Here is a 16,621-nt window from a genome sequence, read left to right as displayed (position 1 = left end):
TAAATTGTCCCTAGTGTGTGCTTGGTGTGTGGGTGTGCCCTGCTTGGGGATTGTTACTGCCTTGCGCCCTGTATTGGCTGGGATTGGCTCCAGCAGACCCCCGTGACCCTGTGTTAGGATATAGCAGGTTGGATGATGGATGGATAATTCACCACTGTTGCCAAGATTAAAAATTACTCACCCCTTTTATTTTAAAACTGACTTCAAACACAGTTCACAATAAATTTGAGAAATTAGTACAGGTAGTTCTTGACTTTACAAGCTAATTCGCTCCAAATTATCACTTGTTAATTGAGAACTCGTAAAGCAGGAGTTATTTTCCCATAGAAATGTTATAAAAATGATGACTTTGGTTCCAGCCAAAAAATTTTTATCATAACTTTTTGCCAGATAAACAAAGGAAACACAAGCATATTATTAGAATTAACATTTCATCAAAACAAAATGCACATTTAAACAAAAAATCCTGGAGAAAAACCAAACATTTCTTTGCTAAAAGTGTAACATTCAATTTTGGTCACTTTGATTTTCAGCAGATGGGTTTTTTTTTTCCTTCAGGAATGCTTCCAGAGTTGTCTTTTTGCGAAACTGCTTTTTCTTTTATTCATTAATTTGCCGATAACAAGCAGAAGAATTTTTCAAATCTGCTGTTACTTTTCTGTTTCGCTTGTCATTTGGATCTTGGGAGGCAAAAATTTTAAAGGATTTTTCAAGGTGTTCAAAGGCCTCTTTTGAGCATAAAGTTGGGTGCAGGAATTTCTTCTTCTTGCTTTATGCACTTACTTCACAAGTTACCATTCTGAGTAACTCTTCATTAGTAAGTTGGTCATTGTGTGCTTCAAGCAGATCTGTTATGTCACCTGTAGAAGCCTGAACATTTAAGTCATCAGCAATTTAGATAATTTCTTCAGTTCCATGCTGCATGATATCCTCAGGTTCTTCAAACCCTTCAAAATCAGAAATTAAGCTGGGAGAAACAACATTCATACTTTTCTCAAATTCTGTTCCAAGTATGCTTCATTATGTTGACTGTATGTGAAATATTAAAAGTTTTTACAAATTTCTTTAAAAGTATCACCTTCTTCTGTATCCGTGGCTTTAAAGAGTTTAAAATGTTTGCACAAATAAAATGCCTTAAAAGTTGCAAGAACATATTGGTCCACAGGCTGAAGGAACGAGGTTGTATTGGGGGATTTAAAAAAAAAAAAAAAATGTAACATTTGGATGGTGGTTCTGCAGAGCAGGTGGATGCCCAGGTGCTTTATCAAAAATTAAAAGGAAATGGAAGGGATTTTTTTTTTTTTTTGCTCTCGGAATATTTTTTTATCTCAGGGATGAAATGATGAGAAAATCAATCGTCAGAAAGTGAGGCTGTGATGATCTCAGCCTTTTTACTGGATTTCCGTATGACTGGAAGGTTACGTTTCAGAAAGGTTTTTAGTGCTCTTGGATTTTCTGAGCTTTAAACTAGCAGTGGCTCGAGTTTGCAGTCTCTACTTGCATTGCCACCAAGCAATAATGTTAGGTGATCTTAAATCCAAACATCAACGATTCTTCTCTTTCAATACAGCTCCTTGATGGCATTGTTTTTTCTAAAATCATCCCATCTCATCACACTGAAAATTTGAGAGGGCATGTAATTTTCTTCTTTGGTTATCTGTTCTAATTTTTATGGAAAAGACTGCTTCACCTTCTAACTTAACATTATGCCACTCTACTCTCCTCTTATAGTGCTCAAACCATCCACTGCCCGCAGGAAAGGTTTCTTTTTCTTTTCATTTTCAATTAGTTGATTATCATTTTGAATAACGGGATATTTAAAAAAAGGTTTGTAAAAAGTTCAATCAATATATTTAAATAGTGAAAAAAAATATTTTTGAACAATGTTGTCCTTCATAGCAATAGTACTGTATACTCAAACTCCTTTTGCCAAAAAAAGTGCATTGCAGCAGGCTGTTAATTTAAATGGGTTGGGGGCTGAAAACATTGTTGAGAATCAACAAAAGTTGCCAAGTGTATTGTTTTATTATAATTTGCTAGAGTTATCAGTTTGTAGCTATGTAGTTAAGACTAAAAGGGATATGCTTTTTAGAATGCACTTCAAAATAAAAATATTAGAAGCTTCAGTCCTATTATAAGACAATATTGGAGCAAAACATGACAGTACAAATCTGAAATATGCTTTGCATGAAGTAAATATCACTTAAGAGCAATAGGCACCTATGAAAGGGAATTTGGAGATAGAAGTACTACAATTCTAGCATGGAGAGAATAGCATATAACAACTCTAACAAAGAATTACTGGAGAGGGTAAATCTGCTTTAACTGAAGAATTGCATTTAAACTATTTTCTATTTCTTAATGTGTCACTTTCAGGAGTGCAGTAAAATCTTGTGCTAAGAAAATTTTCCGATAATAAAAGTGCTGACAATGTATTGTACAAAGTCATTTACCAGCACAATAATTTGCTGCTATCCAAGTGACCAATACCAATACTTTGCAATACTAATGGTAACGTACAAGCCTCACATTGTGATGCCATGTTCAGTACATGGAGGCTACATTATGAGCCAAGCACACATGTGTCTCTGTTACCATGGAAACTTACCCAAGAATTAGCAGATAAGTATTCACTGGCAGATACAAACAGAGAAAAGGAAAAATTAACACAGCATCCAGTTAATATAAATATATTTTTAGGTAAATGGAATCATAAAGAAGTCATTACATTTCCAATAGTTACCCTCACGATGTATAGGATATGTACAGTAATTATTCTCTTCATATGCATGTATAAATAAAAAGAACAAAAAATTAATCTGAGGAATATTTAGGAAGCAAGCATATAAAAAATGCATTTTACTAACCTTTGCTAGGCTGGCAGTAAACAGAACACATTCAAATAATTCCCCCATCTTCTGCAGAAACTCATCAACATGTGGCCGCTTTAAAACATATACCTTGAAGGAACACAAAAATTCCAATCAGCTAACATGCTATATACATCATGTAAACAAAGATGGAATCACATAAAAGAAAAAGCAAGAAGTTAAGAATTAAGAAGTTATCTACAGAAATCAGCAGCATCTTTAAATTTTAAGCAAATACTACATACTGTGAGAGATGTTGGCTGGCAACACAAAAGTTGTTAAGAGTCAGACACTATTTTAAAATCACTTCATTGTAATCACATGAAACGTGTTTTATAAACCATCCATTTTATAAAATCAAATACGTAACAACATATATTTGAAATCATACTAGTGCTACTGAGCTACTGACATAAAAAGTGTAGCCAGTAAAACCCTTGACATAGACATTTATGAGTATGGAATGCACAGACATGCTGATAAAAGCAAAAGAGCATTTATGCACATATGCAAGAGCCAGAGGAATGCGTTGGGCAAGTGGCACCTTCAAGTAAAGACAAACAAGATCCTGTACAGCTACTGGGGAAGGTAAATTAAAAACTACCTCTGCCACATTCCACAATCAGATTACTTATCCTGTGAAATTCCTCCAAGTGGGCACATTAGAATCAAAACATTGTATGAACCAACAATGAATTGGAATCTATGTCTGAAAGGAAAGTGGGATGATAAACGTAAATGTGGAAATGTATATTTTTCTCATCCTTAGTTTGAATGTTAAGTGAAAAATCAGTCCCTTGCTAAGGAGGGTATAAAATTTATAAATGAAGTCACTGGTATACTGTCATCTGCTGAAGAAGTCATCGGAATGACTAATTACACAATATGACTGGTCTGTGCAAGGATTCTATGAGTGATTTTTATTTTACTTATTCAGTCTCTAATGAGGTTGGTACTGACATTATTCACACAAGTGCAATCTGCTCCGCGTATAATATCTGGGAAGCGAAAACAACATTATCTAGTGTCACTGGTGCATTGTAGATGCAATGAAAAGTCAAACAAAATGACACCAAAAGGACACCTTTTATTGGTTAACTAAAAAGATTACATTATGCAAGCGTTTGAGGCAACTCAACTGCCTAAAGAACAGGCCTGAGTTGCCTTAAAAGCCTGCATATTGTACTCTTTTTAGTGCATCAATGCCAGCTTTCATACCTCAGTACTGGTACCAAAACAGTTCTGAAACAAATAATAAATAACTCCAGAACACACCACCCAGGACCAGGCTAAGATATGATGCTGTGTTGCATCAGTTTCCAAGCACAATTTACCCAAACCCTAGTTGGTGGGACTGAAACCGGACACATAAGCCCGGCATATCAGTTTAAGCTAGACATACAATAACAGTTCAGCAGGAGGACATGACTATCATAGTTTGGTAAAACTCAAAAGTACTTGTTAGTATTAGCTGGGGGAGGGTAGAAGAACAAATGTTTAAAAAAATGCAAGAAAATATGCAGGACACACAGCAATCGACTTGATTTCTCATGTATCAAACAAAATGCTCCTAGTGATAATGGGAATGTGGAGAGCAGGAAGAAAAGTGCTTTAGTTAAAACAAGTAACAGACTTGAAAAAGGAAATACTTCAATTAAATCTACTGAGATTCGATGTAATATTATAAAAAAAATCTGAAAATGTTCGAGGTAGGTAAATACTTTTTACAACCACTATATATAATACTAAACATGTATTCTATACAGTAATATAAAGTCAAACATTTCAAAATAAACAAGGCATAATAATTCCATTAATTTAACAAAAAAGAGATGGTCTGTGGCTTTCTTGCCTTTCCCCTGTTACTGCATAGGGTAAAAGTGACCAGAGTAGTTACTGACAATAATACTATCTAATATCTAAGAAAATTAAAACACACAAGAACAAAAACTTATGATACAGCAGTATTTTCTCAATATAGATATACAGTGGGGAAAATAAATACTGAACGGGTCAATGTTTTTCTCAGTAAATACATTTCTAAGGGGGCAATTGACTTGAAATTTTCACCAGATGTCGGTAACAACCCAAACAATCCACACATACATAGAAATCAGAACAAGTCCATAAACTAGGTTATGTGTAATAATGTGGAAAGACACAGGGACAAAGTATTGAAAACATGAAGAAAAGGAGGTGCAAAAAGGCATGGAAAGCCAATAAACCAGCTGAAATCTGTCAGTATTTAGAAAGCAGTCCTGCCACCTATCAGTGTAAATTAATATCAGCTGGTTTAGTCCTAATTGATGGCCTATAAAAAGGTTTGTGATTACCAGGGTACCACAAAAGAAGCATCTCATGATGGGTAGAAGCAAAGAGCTCTCTCAAGACCTTCACAACCTTTTTGTTGCAAAACATACTGATGTCACTGGTTACAGACGTATTTCTGAACTTCTGAATGTTCCAATGAGCACCATTGGGACCATAATACGGAAGTGGAAAGAACATCATTTCACCATAAACTGGCCACGTTCAGGTGTTCCTCGCAAAATTTCTGGCAGAGGAGTCAAAAGAATAATCAGAGGAGGTGTCCAAGAGCCAAGGACCACTCTCTGAGAGCTTCAGAAAGACCTGGATTTAGCAGGTACAGTTGTTTCAAAGAAAACAACAAGTAATGCACTCAACCACCATGGCCTCTATGCATGTTCACCATGCAAATCTCCACTGCTGAAGGAAAAGCATGTTGAAGCTTGTTTAAAGTTTTTAAGCATTAGGAGATGTTAAAAGTGGCATCCCTCAAGAATTGGGACTTGAGTCACTGTTCTTTTTAATGTACATACTGTAAATGATTCAGATACAAAAATAATCAGCAACCTGATTTTAAGTTTGCAGATTATACCAAACTAGGTAAGGGACATTAATGTAGAATCAGTTAAATTGCTGAAAAGGGACATAGGATATACAGTATTCTTCAGCAGATCAACACTGGATGAAATTTAAAGTAAGTAAATTAGATTTTTATATGTAGGAAATAGAAATATTAGATATGAATACAAAATGGAAGGTCCGAAACTTGATAAGAGACCTTATGAGAAGGACTTAGAAGCCATAATGGAATTATCACTGTCGACATTAAAATAGTGTACAGAAATGACCAAGGCTAACAGCATGTTAGGTTATATACTGTATCACAATGTGTAGAGTACAAGTCAAGGGATGTTAAGTTGAAGTTATTTATACACTAGTGAGACCTTACCTGGAGTACTGTGTAGTTTTGGTCTTGGTCAGTTTAAGTAAACAGAGATTAAAAGGTGACATGATCAAAGTGTTTCAAATAATGGAGGGAGTTAAAACAATGGATCCCAGCTAGGAGTGTACAATATGTACTTTCTACAATAATACACATCTTTTTTGTTGTTTTAACGATGTGTGAGCTGAAATTACCAAGCACGTCACTTGCTTTGCAAAAAAAACAACTAAACATGCACCGAGAGTCCACGTAACCACAGTTTTATGTAACCTAACAGAATAGACTACTGCTCATGCGCAAAGAGAGCACAGACGTATGCACAGTCAGCAACTTAAGACAGCGAAGATGCCTGAAAATCAGTGATTTAATTGCAAGACATGGATCATCCTCACTCATGTCGAGGTGGTTTGGCTTTGAAAAGAAAGATGTTGCTTAAAAGACGGTAATCTGCAAACTATGTCAGAAGTACTTTACAGGTAAAGACAGCTCAACAACTAGTTTCACCAACTGCGAAATGAAATTGATCTAGTATGGAGTCCTGCACTATTAATCAGTTCGAACAAAACACGTAACTCATTCAAACAGATTATTTTTATTTCCGTAAGAAGTATATGCCTATCGACCATGTTTTATTACTCAAGCCTTCTTCGTTGGGGATGTCCTCGATTCCAAAGAACTTTTTTCTTTCATTATTTAAAACACTCTTACAGATACCCAGCTCCTCACCCTGCTGTGATGACACAAGAGGGGCAAAATAGAAAAAAGTATTTTAGCAGCTATTTAAAAAAAAACAAAAAAATAAAACAAACAGAAATTCAGAGAAGGCGAGTCTCGGCACACCATCATTGGAAAAGAGATCAAGAGCTACTTGATATCTGAGGAGGACAGTGATATAAATCCACTTGAGTGGTGGAACACACAAGAAGTACATTTCCCCAAATTGGGGAAACTTGCAAAAATGTACCTGTGCATCCCTACTTCAAGCAGCTCTTCTGAGGGTGCTTTCAGCATTGGCCGAAATATTCTAACAGGTAACCATGCTGCTCTGAAGCCAGATGCTGTGAACGGAATGGTGTTTCTGTCACACAACTTGAAGTTTCTTCAGTAGAATTTTACAATCATTTTATTTTTTCCCTGATATCTTTGTGCAATATTGGACAGAAGTTGTTTACAAATGGTATAGTGTTTTTTCATGTGCAGTATTTGACAGAACTTTGGATTTTTACACTATAGTACAGTATGTTAGATTTTTGTTCTTGCTTGTAGGCTGCACAATTCACCTTACAGCAGAGCAGTTTGTTTATCCATACTGTAATTTTCATGCCCTCTATTTCAATTTGGTTTAGTGTTTTATCCTCTTTGGATTCCTAACTTGTTTTGCGTGTTTGAAATGCTCTCATTATAATAGTTTTGTTGGTCTTCGTGTAATTTTTTTGTGTAAATCCTGTAGGCCACTTTGAAATGGTTTACTCATGCTTACACTGTTTGATCTCAGTAATACTTTAACTGGTGATTTTAATGTTTGTTATTTTACTTCAGTTTTAAGTAAATAAACAACACCAGTTTTCCTTAACTGTTCTTTCCATTAATCTCATTAGTAAGCCACAATTAATATCCTATTATCAAGACCAAGCTAGATCAATAAGACTTTTACAAACATGGTTTTTAAAGGATGCAAAATATCTAATTATCGTGATCGTCAATGTCCCAGAAAATATCAAGATATCATTTTTTGCCAATATCACACACCCCTAATTCCAGTTGTTCTTACTTAACAAAAACACTGGTATGTGTTTGAAATCTCTTTAAGGGTATATTTCACACAAAGGATCATAGACATACAGAATAAATTACGAAGTGGTGGGGTGGAAAGTAGATCTTTAGTGACCTTCAAGATTTTTGCCCTATGTTATTTTGTAAATCTTATGCTAACAGGTTAGAGATGAGCTTGTTTGTGCTGAATGGTCCGTTTTCGTCACAATTGTTTTCATATTCTAATACATATATTAGCAACACAGTAATAGAAGTGAAAGTTCTGTAGCACAATGTCTTGCCCTGCTCCAAGCCATACTACTGTGTCTATGGCCTCTTTGCATCCCAATTGAATAGGGTTACAATTGTGTCTTTTTTTTTCTTTTTAAAAAGTAAAACCCGATATATGTTTGAATACACATCAAAGGATATAGAAATTTTGGGGCTAGATTGGCAAGGCTATTCACGGGTAATACGATTTTATTCAAATTAGCCTTGAACCTCAAGAGCAACTCCAATATATTCAGTATATGTGTAAGTTAGGATTATGGGTCAGCCACTTTAAGCATTACCCGTTCTTCATAAAGAACCATCTTCCCCCTAAACTTTCCTCATTCCTTCAATACTTCTCAAATGTCTGGTTTATTTTTAGTAAAATTTCTATGAAACCTACAGTGCTAGCTGACGTAGTAAGAATAACAATAGGTGGATTCACTTTTAAACATTCTTTTTGTCAACATAGCATTATCTGGGAGGGTGGAGATCTAAAGTTGCAGGACAGGATGCAGACTTTACATCAGACTGTTTTAAAACATAAAACCTCCCTAATCCTAGAGGACTATTATAGAAATTTGATTTGTTTATGTAATATGTAAAATAGATGTGGCCTTTTTCTTTGGCAAAATATTTTAATTAATGAGATGCATAAAAAATGCTTCAGATGAAACTTTGAAAAGTAAAAAAATACCTGTTTCAATCAAACAATTAACACAGTGGATCATTCAAATTGGACAACAGGAGTGAAATATGGATAGTTGATGGTATTAAAGCAGTATCATCAGTAGCATTTTTGTTCAGCGAAGTGCTAGAAAAATCATGTTTATGTCCTGAAAACTCTTCTCTTGAAAAAGAAGCATTTATGCTTTGTATTTAGCGGTATAATTAGCCTTCTGTAAATTTATATAGAAAGGTAAAATAAAAACAAGCTGATTAAGGGTAGTGCAAAACAAATTATATTTTTATTTTAAAATTACAAACAGAGCTTTATTTGAAAGGTGGCATGTATAGTCATTAGATTCTACTTGTATAAAACTTGCTACCACCATGCATCTATGGCTGTGACACTGTTACACATTTTAAAACATCTGAAACACTGCTTCAGATTAAAAACAAAAAAAAACTATCAGTGGCGGGCAGAAATAGTTGCATAAAGTCAGCTGAAAAGGTTAATATAAAAGCTGAAAGGTATTAAGCACTTTCACCATTTAAACAGGCAAGGCATAGTACCAATACTTGTTGGTATAAACCCAATCAATATTTTGTATTTAGTGCTAGATTATAACTGGTGGCCTCTATAGGACTAGAAAAGAATCCTCAGCTTAAGCCTCCTGGGTAATTAAGTGCAGAATGTTCATTAATACACTATATTTGAAGCAATATTGAATATGCTGCTGAAAACAAACCTGGACTGCCCACAAATGACTACAATTCTATAACTAGATTGAAGTACCTCAGAGATCAATAAAAAATACAGTACATAATCAATTAAAGCAAGACAAAAACACTGAACATTTATTTAAATTGACAAAAAACAGGGATGTTAGGTTTTATTAATCCATCAGGAAATCGTCCACTCTTATTTTCCCTTATGTGACATGTAGCTGCACCCAAATGCAAGTAATCAAGAATAGGCCAACTTTGATTCATACAGCCTATCCTGGATTACTTGAACATGGTTACAGCCATTTTTCCTTGTATATCACCTGATGGCAGCCCAACATATACCATGAAAACAAACATTTTGTGACATAAACAAATTCTTACAATTCCAAATAAAGTTGCTTCAATTTATTAATTTTAGTAACAAAATATGACAATAGACAAACATCAGAATAACAGAATGCAAAAAGTGATCCTAATCACTTAAATTGTACATGTTGGGCAGCACAGTGGCGCAGTGGTAGCGCTGCTGCCTCGCAGTAAGGTGACCTGGGTTCACTTCCCGGGTCCTCCCTACGTGGAGTTTGCATGTGTCCCAGTGTCTGCGTGGGTTTCCTCTGGGTGTTTCGGTTTCGTCCCACAGTCCAAAGACATACAGGTTAGGTGCATTGGCGATCTTCAAAATTGTCCCTAGTGTGTGCTTGGTGTGTGTGTGCTGTAAGCTGGGCTGGCGCTCTGCCCGGGGATTTGTTCCTGCCTTGCAACTTGTGCTAGCTGGGATTGGCTCCAGCAGACCCCCATGACCCTGTGTTAGGATATAGTGGGTTGGATAATGGATGGATTGATTTGCTAAATATTGTGAGTTTCTTTTTCTAATAAAACCAACCTGGCAAATGTCACATGAGCATTGGATTTACCTTAGCTGCAATGGGACCAAGGAAGAATAAATATATGAAAAAAGCAGTAGTTCCCTTTACTTCAATTTAAAAATGCTATACACAGTTAAACAAACTCGTCTCTCCTCACTAGCCTGCTGTTCCTTCGCCTTTCTCTTTGTAGCATACAGGTACAGCTAATAGAGTTTTTACTTTTGTACTTCATGAAGTAAATTCTGTAATTTTTTTCTATGCAACTACCAATGCTGTAATACCCTAGTCAATAGCTTTTCAACCAGGGGACCATGGTAAACTTGCAGGGTGGCCTCAAGTTAACTAAAAATAACTATAAAACTGTGGGCACATACAATCATGGCAGAAATTATCGGCACCCCTGGAATTTTCCCAGAAAATGCACCATTTCTCCCAGAAAATTGTTGCAATTACAAATGTTTTGGTATACACGTTTATTTCCTTTATGTGCATTGGAACAATACAAACAGAGAAAAAAAGCCAAATCTGACATCATGTCACACAGAACTCCAAAAATGGGCCGGACAAAATTATTGGCACCTTTTCAAAATTGTGGGTAAATCGTTTTATTTCAAGCATATGATGCTCGTTTGAACTCACCTATGGCAAGAAACGGGTGCTGGCAATATCACACCTGAAGCCAGTTAAAATGGAGAAAAGTTGGCTCAACCTTTCTGTTGTGTGTCTGAGTGTGCCACACTAAGCATGGAGAACAGAAAGAAGAGCAGAGAATTGTCTGAGGACTTGAGAACAAAAACTGTGGAAAAATATCAACAATCTCAAGGCTACAATTCCATCTCCAGAGATCTTCATGTTCCTTTGTCCACTGTACGCAACATAATCAAGAAGTTCACAACACATGGAACTGTAGCTAATCTCCCTGGACGTGGACGGAAGATAAAAATTGATAAAAGACTGCAACGAAGGATAGTCCGAATGGCGGATAAACAGCCCCAATCAACTTCAAAACATATTCAAGCTGTTCTGCAGACTCAGAGTGCAACAGTGTCAGCTCGAACTATCCATCGGCATCTGAACGAAATGAAACGCTATGGCAGGAGAGCCAGGAGGACCCCACTGCTGACACACAAACAAAAAAAAGCCAGACTGGAGTTTGCCAAAATGTTCTTGAGGAAGCCAAAATCCTTCTGGGCAAACGTCTTGTGGACAGATGAGACCAAGGTAGAGCTTTTTGGTAAAGCTCATCATTCTACTGTTTATAGAAAATGGAATGAGGCCTACAAAGAAAAGAACACAGTACCTACAGTCAAACATGGTGGGGTTCTAAGATGTTTTGGGGATGTTTTGCTGCCTCTGGCACTGGATGCCTTGACTGTGTGCAAGGCATCATGAAATCTGAAGACTACCAAAAGATATTGGGGCGCAATGTAGGGCCCAGTGTCAGAAAGCTGGGTCTGCGTCAGAGGTCATGGGTGTTCCAGCAGTACAATGACCCCAAACATACTTCTAAAAGCACCCAGAAATGGTTGAAGACAAAGCGCTGGAGAGTTCTGAAGTGGCCAGTAATGAGTCCAGATCTAAATCCGACTGAACACTTATGGAGAGGTCTCAAAATTGCTGCTGGGAGAAGGCGCCCTTCAAATCTGAGAGACCTTGAGCAGTTTGCAAAAGAAGAGTGGTCGGAAATTCCAGTTGAGAGGTGTAACAAGCTTGTTGATGGTTACAGGAAGCGCTTGATTTCAGTTATTTTTTCCAAAAGGCGTGCAATCAAATATTAAGTTGAGAGTGCCAATAATTTTGTCCAGCCCGGTTTCTGAGTTTTGGGTGAAATGATGTCAGATTTGGATTTTTTTCTGTTTTTTGTGTTGTTCCAATGCACATAAAGGAAATAAACATGTGTATACCAAAACATTTGTAATTGCAACAATTTTCTGGGAGAAATGGTGCATTTTCTGGGAAAATTCCAGGGGTGCCGATAATTTCGGCCATGACTGTACATAATGTTGTAAATTCCATTCACTCTGCCCATTCTAAATTTGCTAAACAAGTACAATGGTGTGAGTTTTCCTGGCACTATGCTGGATGAATGTGGACAAAACATAACAGAGAAACTAAAAAAAAACAAAAAACACACCATGTACTGCACTCGATACAAAGTGTAAACCTGCTAGACAAAAAAAAAATATGAACACTCTGAACTTCAACTAAGATATTACTTTACACCCTGTTAATATGTTGGCTTTTGACTTTGTTATTTAAGCCTTTCGATTCTTCAGTATTACATGGGGAAAAAACAAGACAGCAGTATGAGGTGGTAGATAGAGTTATGGTTTACCACACAAACACATGGAAGTCACACCCAAAAGAAGATGAGAAAGAAAGAGAAAAAAAAACATTTACCGGTGCACAAGCTATTCATTTAATGTCTACCACTTCTTAATTGATGAAAGACAGAGCAGAATGCCACCACATATGCAGCAAAGAAGTGACATTAGGATAAACTGAATGCTTTAGAATATAAAAAATATATAAACATAGATTTAATTTTAAGGCACATGGCATTGCAGTTTTACTGGCAAACATCCAACAATGCAATATAATACACTTGCCATTATTTCTTAATATGCCAAATGTTTATAGATAGATAGATAGATAGATAGATAGATAGATAGATAGATAGATAGATAGATAGATAGATAGATAGATAGATAGATAGATAGATAGATAGATAGATAGATAGATGCTCATACTATTTACACATATTTACTGATAGATAGATAGATAGATAGATAGATAGATAGATAGATAGATAGATAGATAGATAGATAGATAGATAGATAGATAGATAGATAGATAGATAGATAGATAGATAGATAGATAGATAGATAGATCGATCCTCTATTTCCTTCATTAAATCTACTGTTTTAGCCACCGAGTTAATTTCATTGCAGACTACTGGAGGCTTGCCTGAATGATGTAATGCTGTGTGAAATTTTCATATTTGTTAATGCCAAATATATACTATATTACCATTAACACCCTGTCTAGGGTTGGTATTTGCTCTCTGTCTGATGCTGGCAAGATAGGCTCTAGCCTCCCATACTACTACACTGGAATACAGCAGGGTTCAGAATTTTATGTTACATCACATTATGTGGTGTGATTTTTATTACCAGTTTATTTACTGGTATATATGGTATATTTTCTTTTACATACTTAGGGGTAAATGATTTTTTCCCACTTAATTCCTTGTCGGTTAATAGTGTGTTCAATTTATTGGCAAGTGTGGTGCTTCTTGTTGTGTCCATTTTAGGAGGTTCTTCTAAGAATAATTTGTAAATGAAATTGTCAATATTACTTTACAACAATGTTGTCCGTGACCTTTTAGGTGAATGTTAACTATTCCTGCTAGAACTACACATTCTTACTCAACTGTCTTTGAAAATCACACTACTGAAGCTTCAATGCAAACTGTCACTTCTAGACAGAAAAAACATACACTGTCACAGAGTAATAAGAACTTCTTTTTAAAGTTCATTTTGAAGGATACAGGATATAAGAAAAAACTTTAAAATCTAAAAAACAAGAAGTACAATAGTAAACTTTGTTTAATAAATTGTCATATCACTTTCTAAAAACGAGCTTCCAAATTTTACACAGAAAGTTCAATTGAAGCAATCCATTTATTTATTTAGATCATGTACAGAGACAAATTAATGTTGTTTGTTGTGAAATATGGTTTTTGAGCAATTCTGAATTATCCACAACATTTGTAAACTGATATTTAGAAACAAAACTTATATTCTGACAAAATAATATTAAACTTACTAGATGACATCTCTCCACTTATTTGAACATTAAGGAAGTCTTATATAAACAATATAAATACCATTGTCTTACCTGATGGACAGTCCCGTCTATCTCTACAGGAACTATGAAATCGGCATTGCTAATAGGCTGCAAATAAAACATAATATATTTTCAAAACCGCCATATTAACAAAGTAAGGTACTTAGGAATAAACCTTTTCCACACAGTATATTATTAGTTTGTTCAGAATATATTTCATTTTAATAAAATTACAGAAATATAAAGTGAAACCGAATATCTGCTATTTCTACTCAATTTAATTATTACATTTATTTAATAAGTGACTATCAAATAAAATCGCAAGAACATAACATTTTACTTTAACATGAACATAAATGGACACAACTGTACACCTTTTATAACTTCTGCGTGGCAAAATTATCACCATTCATATTTTAAGTAAAAATAAGTATGGAGACCAGTGGTTCTCAAGTTCCATTCAGGAGACCCACTGTGGCTGTAGTTTTTTGTTTCAAAGTAGTTTTGCAACCTTTGAATCATTTTAATATAACTGACCTCATTGTTTAAACTAGATGATCTTTTCATATTTACCTTTAAAAAAAGTATAGTTGTGTGAGATTTAAATAAAAAAAACGAGTAAAACAGTTGTACTTTTTTCATAGCTTTAAGTATTTCACACTCATCATCTTCCTACCTTTTTCTGTAGATGCTCCACCCTTAAATGCATGCGAATAATACAAACTAACAACAATCAACAAATACATCAGGGAAAGTTAGAGTGCTGAAAGCCTGCAGGTGCTTCAGTGTTATACCGTCCAATTAAAAGCAGACATTGTATGGGAAAAAAACCTGTGGCCACAATAGACATCAGGACTAAGCTTCAAAAACACTTGTGTAGAAAAATCAACATTGGCAAAACTTGCTTTCTTGATTTAACTGAACTCATGGTACATGAAAAGGAAAATAAAACAAAATGGAAATCTAAAAACTGAGCAATATAAACAAACATTTTAATCAATAGACCAAAATTACGGAAAAAAGGAAAGAGTATATTGATTCAATTTGTCTTAAAGCAAAATTAAAATTACAAGCAGATTCAATTAATCAGAAGAATTAATCACAATCTTCTAAAGTAGAAGTAGCAATGTTTCAAGTATTCAACTAAATGAAGGCAGTATGGCTACTAGAGAAAGCACTGAACAAGATTTAAATCAAGCCAGAAGATGGCGCTTACAATCCTTACAGCAGAACATTAGAAAAAGTTTAACAAGAAACAAAACATTGAGCAAAACAAAGCTCACCACACCTATACACCTAACTGCTTCCTTTACCTCACTTTAATCAAGAATAATTTTATCACTTTGTACAACTGAGGGTGCAGCACATGCAATATATGCAAGGAAGCATCCCAAATAAAGCAGGAAAAGGGTAGGAGTTCTCTCAAATACCCATGATTTGACAAAAAATAACATTCACAAACATGTAGGCTTCTTATTCAGTGACCATAAAAATACTAAAATAAATTAAACTTCCTTAAAATACATACTTTAACTAATAAAATATGTACAGTGGTACCTCTGGTCACGACCGTAATTTGTTCCAAAACTCCGGTTGCGACCCGATTTGGTTGTGACCCGAACGTAATTTCCCCATAAGATTACATGTAAATACAATTAATCCGTTCCAGACCGTACAAACTGTATGCAAATATATATTTTTTAAACACAAAAGATAGTTAATTATACCATAGAATGCACAGTGCATAATCCAATTCAGTCTATCCTGGCAGCTCTGAATGCAAGACAGGAACCAGTGTGCCAGTCCATTGCAGGTCCCCCACTCACACATACCATCCTATTCTGCAAATTAGGAATTGCACATTAATCTAACTAGCACATTTGTGGGTTTATGGGAGGAAAACCCACACAGACATAAGGAGAATGTTCAAACTGCACAAAGAGAAAATCTAAGCATAGGATTCAGACAAGATATCATACAAATGAGGGAACAGCACTACTTACTGTGCCTTCATCCTACACAATTTAGAGTTGGCTGTTAACAACACACTTCACTAGCATTTAAGAGGAACAAAGGAAAAAAAAAACACAAGCAAACAGAGCATGGGCTAACTCTAAGTCATAGCCAGTGCCTGGGTTAGGATTCGAAAACTGAGTTTGGTAAATTGTTTACACATAAATAAGGTAAACAGTACATTTAAAAAGCAATTACCAGGATAAGCACAACAAAACAGATTTCTGCAAATTAAAAACTGTAAATCTCAGTTATAGGTTTAATTTTACAAAACAGTTATCTGAACTTAATACATTTTAAAGAATGTCAAGTATTCATTTCTCTCAAATGCTGTTCCATTCAATGAAGAACAAATTAAA

The 16,621-nt window shown here is 35.2% G+C and overlaps 1 protein-coding gene across 2 annotated transcripts in view; it reads right to left on the bottom strand.

Annotated features, from left to right (window-relative positions):
* ctdspla (CTD (carboxy-terminal domain, RNA polymerase II, polypeptide A) small phosphatase-like a) overlaps nucleotides 1-16,621 on the bottom strand; it is a 104,474-nt gene that overhangs the window by 16,244 nt on the left and 71,609 nt on the right. For both annotated transcript variants that reach the window (XM_028804202.2, XM_028804201.2), the window contains 2 exons: nucleotides 14,301-14,357; nucleotides 2,868-2,960 (listed from right to left, as the gene is read on the bottom strand). In XM_028804202.2, coding sequence (XP_028660035.1) covers nucleotides 2,868-2,960; nucleotides 14,301-14,357 — 150 coding nt within the window. The remainder of the gene's footprint in view (nucleotides 1-2,867; nucleotides 2,961-14,300; nucleotides 14,358-16,621) is intronic.

Source organism: Erpetoichthys calabaricus, chromosome 6, assembly GCF_900747795.2.
Source record: "Erpetoichthys calabaricus chromosome 6, fErpCal1.3, whole genome shotgun sequence".
Classification (NCBI taxonomy): Eukaryota; Metazoa; Chordata; class Cladistia; order Polypteriformes; family Polypteridae; genus Erpetoichthys; species Erpetoichthys calabaricus.
Note: the sequence above shows the minus strand (reverse complement) of the source record. Positions and strands in the feature narration are given on the sequence as shown.